Raw genomic sequence first — 13,602 nt, forward strand, 5'->3', positions numbered from 1 at the left:
TCTGCTCTGCACAGGGAGGAGATGATGATATAGACTGAAAGACAGAAGAGAAATCTAGCCAAAGGCTTCTGAGCTGGGAGAGGAGTTTGAGTTCCCACTCATTTTTCACAGGTTTACTCAGGCCCTTAGAAGGAAACCCTGGCAATAACCACTGGTGCAAAAACCAACAAAGGGAGGGAACAATGGGGACTCCTGAACACAGAGCTCATGCAAACAATAAAAGCCCTTTTATTTTCCATTGTTAAACCAGCAGTTGATACTAAATACTTTCTTCCAGCCCTCTACTCTGTTAACTATTTCTGTCACTCTTCTGTGCAATTTATGGGAGGGGAGCTTATTGTCTGGAGCTGGTTTTCTGCAACGTGGTGGTGACCACATAGCTGTGTAGCCTTTTGTGAAGAGGAAGGTTGAGCATGGTTTCCCTCATGCCATCCTGTAGCCTCTGAAAAGTTCCATTTTTTTTCAAATATGAAGAAAAAGGGGTGCTGTTTCTGCCAGCCTTTCTCTGGATAGTGGTCATTTGTAAAGTTCCTTGCTATCTCAGCAATCTTACCAAGCCCAGTGACCTAACAGCAGTTCACAGCCTGTTCAGTGTCTGATGATTAATCCCCTCCCTTTCAAAGTATGCACTTAGTGGCAGAACCCCACGAAAATATTGGTGGAGCAGAGCTGTTTTGCCAAGTGGCAGATTTAGACTTGCTCTTCTTGGAAAGCTGGCTTCCTGTCACTGGCTTGGTCTCATGGGCTTTTTTCCAGTGGTTTGGAGAGAGGAAAAAGGGAAAAAGGAATTGTTCCTCCCAAATACCTCTTCTCTTTTACATCCCCTTTCCTCTATGTGTCCTCTCTGCTATTCTACATTTCAGGAACTCCATCAGCCAAAGTCATCCTAACTAACTCCACTGCTATTCCTCATGCCAAAGGAGAAGAAAGTTCCCTGCAAAATAGGATCCCTTGAAAAAGAAGGTGCAGACAATTTTAATTTCCATCCCGTCTTCTCCTGATTCTTCAGAGGGCAGGCAGATGGAACAAAATTCTTCCCTCACTGTGGAAGAGTGTTAGCTCAGAAAAGTCAAATCTGCTTCTTGTTGCAATATGAGAGTTCAGATCAAGCATCAGTCTTTTGCCAATTTCTAATTAGCTGATAGGAACATTAAAATTTTATTTCTTATGAGCTGACTACCACAGTGAACTCAGGCATCTGCTCCTGGGCTGGCTACAAGACTGGAGCTTGGAGCTTCCTATTCTAGACACTGCCACCACTGGAAATGGAAAGCTTGGTCAGCAATGAGCAGCACAGGGCTGGGGCAGGCAGCTGAGTTTTCCCGACAGCAAAGATCTTACTTTCCCTGGAGATAGCAGCATCCCCCTTCACTTCTAAAGCCTGTACAAACACAAATCCAACACTGGGTTCTTAGCCAGTATCTTTCTCCTGTTTCCTCTTGAGATGCTGGGTAAGGCCTCCAGACTGGACTCAGCAGCACCACATGCAGTATCAGCCAGGTGAACACAGTGTGAGCAAAGCTCATGGCCTTTCTGGCACAGGGTCTGGAAGGACTAACACAGCTGGTGCCTTCAGGGTCAGGACTTTTGTGACCCCAGGAAGATTCCCCATGTGCTCTCTGCAGAGTGAGGTGGGCTCTTTCTGGGAAGAAAAGCACAAAATATCAAGGAAGTACCAAGAGTTGTTTAGAGAAGGTTATAACAGGGGACACACTGGAGTGTCAGGCACCCATGGTCAAAGAGTTTGTGCGGCAGTTTTCCCTGTGGTGTCCATGTGTCAGTCTCTGGATCATAGCAGTCCAAGGAATCCAGGTCCTTGATGGCATTGTCTGAGGTGAGACATCGTCCTCCTGTGACATACAGCTTGTTCTTGATGACAGTGGCCCCATGATGCATTCGTCTGTCCTTCATGTCTGCACATTTAACAAACTTGTTGCCTTTTGTATCATAAGCAATTATTCTCCGGGTGTACCCTGAAGGCAAAGCCAGAGGTGGAAGAGACAGATGGGAATTAAACACTTATGGCCAGAAGAAGGAATAATAATGATATATTTCATGCTGGTCTTCAATAAAACATATTATAGTAGTACATAATTTGGCAGAATTAAGATAGCTAAACTAAGAAGTGATGATGTGTCACAGGAATGCATGACTGTCTATCTTCCTTTCCTGTCTATCCTCATCCTGTCTCGCAGCACCTTGGCAGCCAAGGCTTGATGAGCACCATAAAGTTCACCCATCAGGCAACCAATCTATCAAACAGAGTTGGGGCTTGCAGTTACCTGCACATGCCTTCAAACATCTGAAAATATTTCTTTTTACCAAACAGACTCTTAGAGCTTCACTTGGAAATACAGGAACCAGTGGCACATGGGATGGACCTTGTTGGGTTGGAGTTGTAGCTGCCTGCTGACTGGAGCTGGGTATGCAACAGCATGGTGCCACCAGTGCTCACTGCGCTCCTGAAGCCCTCAGCACCACATCTGTGCTGCCACCATGCCAGTGAGCCAGTAGACAGCTCTTTCTCTGAGGTTTGATATAACCTCGTATCAGCTGAGAGGCCAGCGCTGGTGAGAGGGCCACTGCCCTGGAGCAGTGGAGGTGTGGAAGCCTGGTACCCAGCAGGACCTTGCCTATGTAGAAAAACATGAGTGTGGTCTGAGGTAAAGGCAATCTTCCTGATAGGAGCATGATAGTCTTGGACCTTTGGACTCAGCCCTCCCCTCTTCTCACTGCAAAGGATAGCAGTGGCCTCTCCCTGTGGGGTGACATCACCTTGAAGTCCTGTGCAGTTTGGGTTCAATCCTCTGCTTTGCTAAAGACACCATTTGTCTCATTTTTCCTTAAAAAATTCAACACATGCTTTGTCCTGGCACTCTGCGGTCAGGGAAGAGGCATTAAAGACTGTAGAGAGCCCATCAATGACATGATACACCCAACTGCCACAGGCAGAGGCTGGTCCTCAGGTTGAAAAAGACACAGAGAAGTTTGCTCTGTCCAAGTGTTTCACACTCCTTTTGGGATATTTCACAGTTAACACCAGGAGGCAGCTAAAAGACCACTCAGCACCTCATAGACCTACAGCCCACCCATCCTGGCAAGCCCTCCACGGCCTTATGGTAACCCTGCTTTCCATTCTTCCAAGTGGAGCAGACAGGGAGGACCAGGCTGCAAGTCAGGAGGGGATGGTCAGGACCCCCATGCTCCTGGCTTCCTCCCAAGAGCAGTAACTTCCACTGGCTTTTCTTCAGTTTTCTCCACCCAGGTACTGCCACTTGGGGTAAGAAAGTGCCTCATGGAGAATTTATCTCCACTTCAATTGCTATGAGGTTCCAGAAGAGAAGTATATGGAGGGTGGGCACACTCCTCCTTTCCTTCCCAAGACCCAGGTGCTTTTTGAGGGAGCACCTCAAACAGAAAGGCTGAGAAAACCCACAGGATCTGGGCAGGCGAAGGGAGAGGAAAGGTGAAACAGAGCCCTTACCACCTACGATGATAATCTGATCTCCAATCACAACAGCTGGTGCACAGACATTCTTCACTACTCTGGTCTCCATACGAAACCATGTATTCCTGGAGACATGGTAAACCTGGCAAAAAAATAAAGATATTCACACAGCTGTTTATCTTTCATTTTAACTAACATCCGTAATTACAGAGAAACTTCTGGGTTTTATTTTGCCCTAATAAATACAATCCTCTGGCTCAAACTGCTGGAAATCTGAGAATGTAGCCACTTTTTTTTCCTAATATGTCCCCTTGGAAAGCATTTTGGATCCCCAAGATTATCTGCTGAGGAGATGCTAGCACTGAAGCAGTGTATCTGCCATATGAAAGCTTCTTGCATGGCTGTTAAATCACTGTAACTAGTTCTCCCAAAGGGCAAGCTGATTCATTTCATTTTCCAGTTATCCTGTGTATTCCTTATTAGCCTTAGCAATTGCCTGGGCAAACAAACCTCAGCTTCAGCTAGCTCTGCTGGCAGCCACTGTGTTTGCCCAGCTGCTATGTATATGCTAGTGACTGGTATGCACTCAGACTGGCAAAGGGACTTAGAGTGGTATCTAAGTCATCGATTTATGTGAGAAAAAGAGCTGTTGCCAGATGATGATCATTCAATAATCTGCATCTGGGTGACACAAACTTTTATGTCGTGTTATCTGATTCTTAATATAGCAAATATCACCAGGGCATCTCCCCACTAACTGATAAATACATTTCCTTCCCCCTGATAATGAAGTACCGTTATAAAGCATTGCTCATGCCCTAGTTGCCATCTTAGCTTAATGATCCTTCTTAAAGTACCTTGAACAGTCAAAAACACTCATGGGAAAGAAACATTTCAATGTTGCTAAAGCTTCAAATCTGATAAGTAAAAATGTAATGTATTTTTTCCTCCTGATAGAGTGTAACGGCTGAAAGCAGGCAGAGAGCCAGCAACATGTGGCAGGAGCCCCATTTTTAACACAGCTGTTTATCCCAAATGACTGTCAGTTTAAGTTCTGGCCCTTTGATGAGTGAGCATCTAATCGCTCTAACGATTGCGAGTGTTTGCGTTTGCTGTGAGCGAGCAGGTGCAGGCTGAGACCCCGCTCAGCGCCAAGTGCAAGCACTGATTTTGGTGAGATTGGCATGGAGCCAGGCAGGGGGAGCTGCTGCTGCCTGCCATGGCATCACCTGTGGCAGCCCTGGCTCTGGGGCCCACCGGTGGCACGGCTGACTGACACCCAAAGCAGCGCCTCTGGGGCTGCTGCCTGAAAAACATTCAGAAGGGGAAAATGGAAGAGCTGCAATTCTCCTTGAGGCCATCAACTCATCCTGCCTCTTGCTGCAACACACAGGGACGTTTTTTGAGTGGTTTGATTTCCTCATGAAGGTGATGGACTGCTGAATAGCTTAGAAGAAATTGCCTACGACAAGCAGGACTGACCATTACCTGGATAAGCCGAACAGGGTTTTGCATTATATCTTCTCCCCCAAAGAGGTAAACCCTCTGATCTTTGGCAGCAACAGCAGGGTGAAGGACAGCAACAGGCATGTTTGCCATGCTCTCACAGATGTTGTAGACACTATCATATCTTTCCACAGAATTCAGGATTTCCTGGTTTTCACCAATTCCACCAAATGATAAAATATAATTTTTATATGCCAGGCTTCTGTGGGAGTAACGAGGAACTAGCATGTGCTCAATCAACCTCCACTGATTGAGTTTGAGGGAATAAATGTAAATATTACCACTGACCAGACTTTTCTTATTGCTAACAGGCATCCCTCCGAGCACAAAAACATTGCTGTGTAAACTCACTGCAGAGGCTTTGTAGAGGCGCATGGGAAGTTTGGCCAGGCTCAGCCATTGGTTTGTCTTCTCATCATACAGCAGGACATCCCTCGTTGTCTGCTGGCTGTCCTTCCTGCCACCGATGATGATGAGGAACTCTTGGTTGGAGTACCTGCGCGGAACATGCACCATGGGTTTGATGTCAGGTGTGTTGGTGCTGTACAAGGAAAACATCTGTCTCCGGGCTGACTCCAGGATGCTCCTGCAAGTGGGTGAGGCCTGAATGAGTGAGTCATTAGCAATGAAATGGAAGAGGAAGGTTGGATGGACGTACTGAAGTCGGACCTTCTTGAACAACTCTTGGATGTAGCCTTGTCGTGCCTGGAAGTCGTGCCGGATCCAGACCATCAGTGCCTCAAAGACCTGCTCCTCCTCCCCACAGAGTTCATCATCCCCAAGGTAATCAATGAGCTCTGTGGGACAGAGGTCCTTCAGGTCCTCAGAAGAGGCCACCACAGGAAAACATTTCAAAGCCATAGCCTTGGCTTTCTTATTCAGGCTTTGGCAGTTCAAGATTTTTGCCAGTCTGGTCATGCTCAGACAGTTGTCAGGGGTCAGCTTGTCCTGGAGGTAGGTAGAGCAGGCCTCAAACAGCTTAGTGTACTGCAGCATGGATGCAGCCTCCAAGAGGCACAAGACATTCTCAGTGGATATGAGAATCTCCCCAGTGTAAACATAAAGGATAATCTGATCCAAAATATCGGCGTCGATGCCCCTTAGAATGACTTTAGGCTGGTGACTCTCCCTGAAGTTGTTACAGAACATTGCCTTGAAGTATGGGCTGCTGGAAGCCAGCACATTTCGGTGACAGGGGATTTCAAAGCCCCCGGAGCAGAGGGTAACATCGGTCAGCATTCTGCTCTGCCGCAGAGCATTCAGCTGCCTCAGCAGTTCAGAGGAGAAGTCCTGGTCTTTGAAGAGAAACTCTTCAGTGGATCCCTCTTCCATAGCAAAATATGAGAGAGATGAATTCTGGACTTGGCAGAAAAAAACCCCAAATTCTTAGCAGCTTTTATTGAAAAATCCAGCTCCAAGGGAACAAATCAGGACTTTGATGTTGCTGTAAATATCCGTTCACTATTACACATAAAAATGGAACATGGTTTAAGCACAGTGGGAAAATAATGAAGAAGCCAAAAGGTCGCTAAGACCCTTTAAAACCTTCATAAAGTTATCAGATAGGTTGCAAGTCTGAGGTCAGCACTGCTTGTGTTGTTGGCAAGAAGCAAAAGCACTGAAGTTATCTCACTGATTTTGGATTAAAGCTGGAGGGCTGAAGCAATTGGTTTGTCCATTTCCATCATGTTGAATAAACGCACTTAGACATTTATTCATGATTTTAAAGTATTAGCAGTTTAGTAGCTTGTGCCTCTTTCCTCTAGAGTTAGTCACTCCCAAAGAATGCAAATCTGGCAGAGCTGAACTCTGCAGCAGGACGAACAGAACCCTAGAGGCTGGAAATCTGCATTAAAAGTTATTTATTAACTCTGCTTAGCTGTGGTTTTTTATGTTAATCAGACACACAATGACTAAATTAAGTGCCAGCCAGAACAATATGATGAATATCTACGGTCATGGCTTAACTGCTCAACCTGCAGTGGAACCGAAGGGTAGAAACGTTTACCTTCTGCTGTCCTCCACTGCATGCACTTACTCTCTGTCGTTTATTCTCTGCTGAGTTTTTCCACAGCTAGAGCCTGGGCAAAAACCTATGAACCCACGGGAGGTTTCTTTCGGTAGGTAGGTGATTCATAGAGGGTGGTTTCTGGCCGTGTTTGTGCCGCTGCCGGGTGCGCAGGAGCGGCGGGCGCGGGCATTGTGTACATTCCTGCGCTAAGAATAGCGCGCAGCGCCCCGCGCTCTTATCGCATGTGACGCCGCCGCTGCCTTTTGCAATGACCTGGCTGCTTCTGAGCATGCCCGGGTGGTGTTTTTCTGGCAAATGTTTACATATAATAAATAGACACGGAGAGGAAAGTTCACTTATAAAAGTCCTGGCTGTCCGTTTGGAAACAGTGGCAGGGCGCTGTCCTGAAGTGCCTGGGAACTGGAGAAGCCTGTAAACAGTCTGCAATGCCTCGCACTACGCTGTCACCGGCGTTCCATGGGGAAAGGCGGAGAGGGAAGGGCTTCCAGGGACTCCGGTGGGATGGACCGTGTCTCCGCCCTATGGAGAGATCTGGGGAGCATCAGCCTCTTGCAGTGTGGTGGGAGATGCTGATGCACTGGGACCCCTGCATCCAGCGCTGCTCCAAGGTGGGCAGGGGAAGCCCAGCTACCTTCACTAAGCAGAAAGTGAAGTTCACTCTTGGAGCAGTTTATCTTTATGATGCTGCTTGATATTTCATATAGGAAACACTGGGTTGTGGCCTTTTGTCTAAGGACTTCAGCTCTCTGAAACCCCTGGCAAAGAACTCAGATGGCTTGAGGAAGCTCAGTGTTACAGGTGGGAGGACTGGAGCAGGTTGCTGCAGTGAGTAGCGAGCTGGAAACCAAGATTCCAGAGTGGCAATTCCCAGGGTGGCACAGGGCTCCCCAGGTCACACACCTTGGTGGGGTCCCTCACTGCAGATGGCTGCACATGGACAAGCTAAGCTCCTTTTGCAGGCAGTGAGGTCTAGTCAATACAACTGAGTCTGCCAAGTAATTCAGGTCACCAGTATGTGCAACCTGTATTTGGGCAGGGGAACAGCTCTCCAGGCACTGCAGGGAGTCCACAGGTGCTCAGCTGCCTCAATCACATGTAGGTGCCCATATTTAACACTCCCATGGTAGGCATCTATGATGATGAGCCTAAATCCATCCTCAGGGCTGGGATCATCCAAATGCCTTGTGCCAGGGGAGGATCCTCCAGAACCTCAGCTGGTGCCCTTTCAGGTCTTCAGCAGGTCAAGTGTGCTGTGTCCCAGCTCTATACCAAATTCCTGGGTGTTTCAAGAGAAAGAGAATTGGCTGCCCTTGCCTGGGTAAGTGGATTGGGCTCCCCATCTCTGCTGAGATTTCTCCCTTTGTTCTAGGGTGAGGTTGAATCCAAAATGCAGTTTCTAAACATCCCTCCAACAGGGAAACACAAGGTTAAAGCAAAAGTCCTTCTCATATTTTCAAGCTTATGTGTGAGTCATGCCTGCATTTAGTCACAGCGAGGCAGACGAGCAAAAATCCTTGGGAGCCACAGTGCCCTCATGTCAACTCCTGTGCCAGGCTGGTGTTTGCAGTCCTCCATGTGTTCTTGCCCCTGTGTCCATGGTGCAGCAGATCACAGGGATGTGGGCAACCTCTTGCTCTAAAAATGGCAGCTTTGCATCATGGGCATGCTGTACATGGCCTTTCTGACGTGGTGAAGTGCCTGAAGGCAATAAAACCCCTGAAGGCCCAGCCCCATATTTAAAGGCAGGGTGGAGTCAGGCTGGTGTAGCTTTTTGGGGGCTGCCCACACGGTCTGGGTGTGTGTATGAGGAGAGGTGAGGGAGGGCAAGAGCAGGAGCCACTGGACTTGACTCTTGCAGATGAGTCACTTTGAGGGTAAACATGGCAATCTACAGCCTTTTCCCTCTTCTCAAGTAAAGAAATGACCGAAGAATGATGTTGGGGTGCTGGGGAAAGTGTACCCTCCCTCCCTACTCCCTGCCGCCGCTAACTCACCAGCTGGACATGATCTTGCTATAAATATTTAGAGTGGCATTAAAAACCCAAAGGAGAATTTTTCTCTCTCCTTGTCCAGGGAACATTAGCTACCCAAACAAAACACCCTCTCGCTTTCTTTCTTGCTCTGTATGCATTTGCTCTTGTTGCAGTCCATTCTGATGATTGATGTAGCTTTATATCTCTCTGCTGGCTCCAACTCCTTGCTGCCTGTTTAGCTCTGCCTCTTCCTGGCAGTGGCTGTGGATTACTCTCTTAACCCTTTAAGAAAAAATAATGCTCTCTGACTTCATTAATGGCACTGGTTTATGGGGTTGGGGAAGGCTAGTGGGATGTTCTTGTGCTTCAGACATTGATAAATGTGACATTTATTTAGAAGATCCCAGGCTCGATGGCTTTGCACAGTTACGTAAACTCCTGCTCGCCCAGAGTACAGAGTGTGCTGTTTAAATAGATTATTGCTTTGGGGAGGGTAGTGATGCTCCTTGCTGAATCCCCACACAGGTCCCTGCCAATTTAGAGCCAGGGCTACTGAGCAATAAAGCTCCTGCTGTCTGCCTTACAACTCTCTTATTTTTTCCCAGAGATTATGGCTTCAGACACATGTACAACGAAGTGGGCACATCAGTGCTGCTTAGTTAGAGTTTTCTTTATAAATAGACTAGAAATCACTTTTCATGCCAAAGACAGTATGTCCTGTATGCCCCCCACTCTATGGAGGAGGGAGGGGAGGTGGGTTATGAGCCCTGCTGAGAGGGTAGAGCTGTTTCTGCTGTGGGACAGTCTAAATTGTCAGATAAAATCAGTTTTTAGTTGAGCTCTTGAGGCAAGTTTCTGGGGAGGTATGCTATTCACTGAACCAGACCTGAGTGGTCTTTCTTTTGGGAAGACAAAATTAGTGCATTACCATGAGAGTGAGATCTTGCACACATAATGGTCTTGTCTGAACACAAATGGGAAAGTGGCCTCAATCACAGGGTTTGTGACCCAGCAGCACCTTGAGATGTGATGCTGCAGGTGCCCCATAGCCCTTGATGGGCTGGAGCTATTGGGGGCTATTAAAAACTGTGACTCTCTGTAATCGCTGCTGTAAAAACTCCATCTGTGGCCAATTTCTAGAAAATAGAAGCATCTACCAAAGAACAAACATGTTGTAACGCTGTATACTCATCCTGCTCCTTCTGCTCTTTCTCCTTAAGTGTTTGGGATCATTCAGTTTTGGAAATGTGGTGATTGAACCTTTGATCTGATCCAGAGCAGCTCTTCTTATGTTTTAATGCTTTAGGATGATGAAATGTCATGCACTAAGCAACAGAGCGGAAAAAAAGCTGTAATCTGACCAGCCAGCAGACAGGTACACAGAGACTGCTGATGTCAGACAACTTCTAAAACTCATATACTGATCCTATTGCAATTCAGGTGAAAATGAACAAATATGGATAAAGAAAAAGGACTGCTCAAGACGTCTCTGTCTTGAGCTTATTCAGTGTTATGTGCACTGTCTCAATGACCACCAGCCCCCACAGTGATCAAGAGACAGATCATCCCTTTACCCAAATTTTCAGTCTAAACTGACAGGGGACAAAAAAAAGTATTCCTTATTATGGTCTTAATAAAACTGGGAGAGGGAAGAAAACCCAGGATTAACATTTCTCATTGTATAAAGAGACAATTACAGGGATCATAATTAATCAGATGCCATGGAGAGGATGGGAAGATGCCTCAAGCAGCAGCGGTGGCTGGTTGGGGTGGCAGCTCAGCCTAGCTGGGAGAACATCAGCTTGCTCAGGGACTTGTTCAGGTGAACTTTTGAAATCTTGAAGGATGCAAATTTCACAACCTCTCCAGACAACCTGCTTCCATATGTCTGATAGGAATTTCTTTTGCTGCAATTTGTAAATGCTGCCTCTTGCCCACAGAAAAATCTGCTAACTTTCTTCTGCGGCTGCTACTTGCCAGTTATCTGATCTTCTTCCTATTCTTCTAAGTCCAGATATCCTTATGGTCTTTCTCTCTCATTCTTCTGTAACTATTATGTTATTAATTTTCTATTTAGCTGCTCAGCAAACATGTTTTCCCTGAGTCTTATTACCATGGCTACCATTCACATTGATATGATACTTAATACTGGGCTTGGTTCTGATTTTGTAGGCAAGGGCAACAGGCTACATCTATAGATACTGGTCTTGAACCCCCTGACCTAAACTTATAAAGGCATGGGGACAAGTTTTACAGCACAGAGTAACTTCCCAAGAGTCATTGTTTGCATTGTGTACAGATAGAGAGATACAGCATGTAATTCAATAATGACTTTGGCCCAGTACACGTGGGTGTGAAGATGTGTGGGCTCCTGGCTTGGTTTCAGGCCAATCTCTAATTAAAGAGTGAAAGATTAAGATGAAAGCAATTGCACTCTCTTTTAGTCATAATGACCTACTAGTGTTAATTAAAACAGTCTTCAGGCAAAAATAAATTTGGCTGCCAAAGTTATGTGCTTCACATTAAATAAGGACGTAGCTGGTTTAAAGAGTGCTGAGCTTCTAGAGGTTTCACAGAAACCACTCATACAGCTTTGGGCACTTTTGTTGGAATTTAAAAACAAATCCTTTGCCTAAACCAGCTACTTCACGTGTATTTCAGACTCCCACTGGCTTTTTCTTCAAACTACATCATTTGAGAATGGGTACCTTATCTTGGTGTGAGCATACAGTGTGCTGGAGGATAAAATATCACCCTATCATTGGACACCAAAGTATCTTCATCTATCTTTTCTATAGTCTCTGGTTACAGACCCATGGCAACAGCAACAAGAAGATACTTAGATCCTAAGTTGCCCTGTTCTTGCTGGGTCTGAACATTAAAATGCCTGCTATAAAGGCACATTCAGGTATTCAGGATCTGCCCCTGATATTTTTAGGTAGCTAGAAATGTTCCCAAAGAAGGATCAGGCCTTTAAAATGTCACAACATCCTATTACACCTGTGTGAGACACCAATCATTGTTCTTAAAATCCGCACATCTTTCCCATCTCTCATTTATACTGCACCATCTTATAACTAGATGGCCAGGTGCTGCTGCTGTGACATTGATCCAAGAGGGGAGAAACAGGTCCAGTGCTTCAGAAATACTGTTTTCAATGGGAATAGGATGGCAGCAGTTATCACACCTCAGAGGGCCTGAAAGACCCTTCATCATGCAGAGTGGTGGTATGGAGGCAGGAGGGGCCAGACAAAGAGAAACACTCATGAACCCATCTCCTTGACCTAAATTTTTCACTCTCTTCTTCTTAGTCATCAGGTTCTGTTATATTTTTTTTCATGTACATCTTCTCTCATATGATTATAAGATCTTAGGGTAATTCAGGGAGGAGGGCAACTCCAGTGGTCTCTAATTCAAGCTCCTGCTCAAAGCAGGGTGAGCCATGAGATCAGACCAGGAAATATCCCAGGATGAAGACCATGCAGCTGTCCAGAGGCCCATGTCTTCCTCTTTGGGAACAGCATTTCCTGCCTGACATCTACCTCATGAAAGACCCTCCTCTTCCCCTGTGATGCTCCTGCACTTTATCCCAGGATGTGGTGCTGGTGGGGACTGCAAGTCTTTCTCCCCTTCATGGGATAATTTAGGAGGTGACTACTGAGAGGGCAACTCACAGATAGGGAAATCACTCTGGCCTTCATGTTGTCAGCAGGACTTTAATCAGGGTCTGACTTAAATCATTAATTCACAGCCCTCAGGTTGTTTAAAGAGCTGTGATAATGAGCTGAGAAGAAATTACTATTCATTGTCTCTTGGCAGGACTGTAATGGCATGATGTGACATTCATTGAATTTAGGAAAGAGCAGGGATAATCTTCAGAATGAGAGAAAGACAGAAAATCTACCCAGAAGAAACAATGACAGAAGATTCCTTCACATATGCAAACATAAAGAGGTCAATTTATATCTAGTTTTTTCAACATGTCTTTATTGCTTAAGGGTATTTGGCAAGACAGCCATAACATAAACCTCACGTCCAACATTACTTGGCAAATTTCCCAGCTGGAAAGAAAATAAATTGGATGTTTTTCTTTGTGCTAATGCCACATTTTTGGATGGTTTTTTGGAAGCTAATCAAGAGATGGCTGCTCAGCATGCCTCTTCATTCTTGATGGGCTTTTAGTGCAAAATTGCCAGCAGCAACTTTCTGAAGTCCCCAGAGGTGTCAGAGCGGACGGCTTCAGCTAACGGCTTCTCGTACATCAGCTGGAACTTCTCCTTTATTGCTGGCAGGTCGCTCTGAGGAGACACCAAGAGCCTCTTTAGAAGAGTGGTGAATGCTTTGAGTAACCTGCCCTGCCCCTGCCAGCACCCCTGGGGTCTGATTCAAGGCCCACCACACCGAGTGGGAGTAGGAGAGGAGAATGCAGGAGGTCTAAAACTCTTGGAGGACTTTGAGCTTAACATTTGAGTTCGAGGTAAACCCATGTCGGATGGTGGTGAGGGGATCCTAACTGTGAAGAGGGCCTGCATGGAAAGTTATGCCAAGGCTGGGAGAGTCTCTGCCCAGTGGTGCTGTGCCAGCACAGCCTTGGTTCTGGAGAAACTCACACAGGTCTCTGTGAACTCCTGAGGTCATCCCCT

At 46.2% G+C, this 13,602-nt stretch overlaps 2 protein-coding genes across 2 annotated transcripts in view; both read right to left on the bottom strand.

Moving 5' to 3' along the window:
* Positions 1-486: 486 nt before the first annotated feature.
* Positions 487-7,059, bottom strand: KLHL38 (kelch like family member 38). Its single transcript, XM_005420707.1, has 4 exons — positions 6,963-7,059; positions 4,937-6,415; positions 3,485-3,590; positions 487-1,973 (listed from the first exon to the last, which is right to left on the bottom strand). The coding sequence occupies exons 2-4, from the start codon at positions 6,284-6,286 to the stop codon at positions 1,687-1,689; spliced, it is 1,743 nt and encodes a 580-aa protein (XP_005420764.1). The 5' UTR covers positions 6,287-6,415; positions 6,963-7,059; the 3' UTR covers positions 487-1,686.
* A 5,867-nt stretch (positions 7,060-12,926) lies between these two features.
* The window catches only part of ANXA13 (annexin A13), a 25,227-nt gene continuing 24,551 nt past the window's right edge, over positions 12,927-13,602 (bottom strand). Inside the window, exon 11 of the mRNA XM_005420708.2 lies at positions 12,927-13,257. Within this exon, the coding sequence (XP_005420765.1) occupies positions 13,138-13,257 (120 nt within the window). The 3' untranslated portion in view covers positions 12,927-13,137. The remainder of the gene's footprint in view (positions 13,258-13,602) is intronic.

Source organism: Geospiza fortis, unplaced genomic scaffold (genome assembly GCF_000277835.1).
Source record: "Geospiza fortis unplaced genomic scaffold, GeoFor_1.0 scaffold111, whole genome shotgun sequence".
Taxonomy (NCBI): domain Eukaryota; kingdom Metazoa; phylum Chordata; class Aves; order Passeriformes; family Thraupidae; genus Geospiza; species Geospiza fortis.

Coding starts and splice junctions, on each gene's coding strand:
- KLHL38 (XM_005420707.1), bottom strand. CDS start 6,286: ATGGAAGAGGGATCCACTGAAGAGTTTCTCTTCAAAGACCAGGACTTC. Junction 3,591..4,936: donor ACCCTGTTCGGCTTATCCAG/GTAATGGTCAGT, acceptor TTTTTTTGCCAG/GTTTACCATGTCTCCAGGAA. Junction 1,974..3,484: donor TCAGATTATCATCGTAGGTG/GTAAGGGCTCTG, acceptor CTTTGCCTTCAG/GGTACACCCGGAGAATAATT.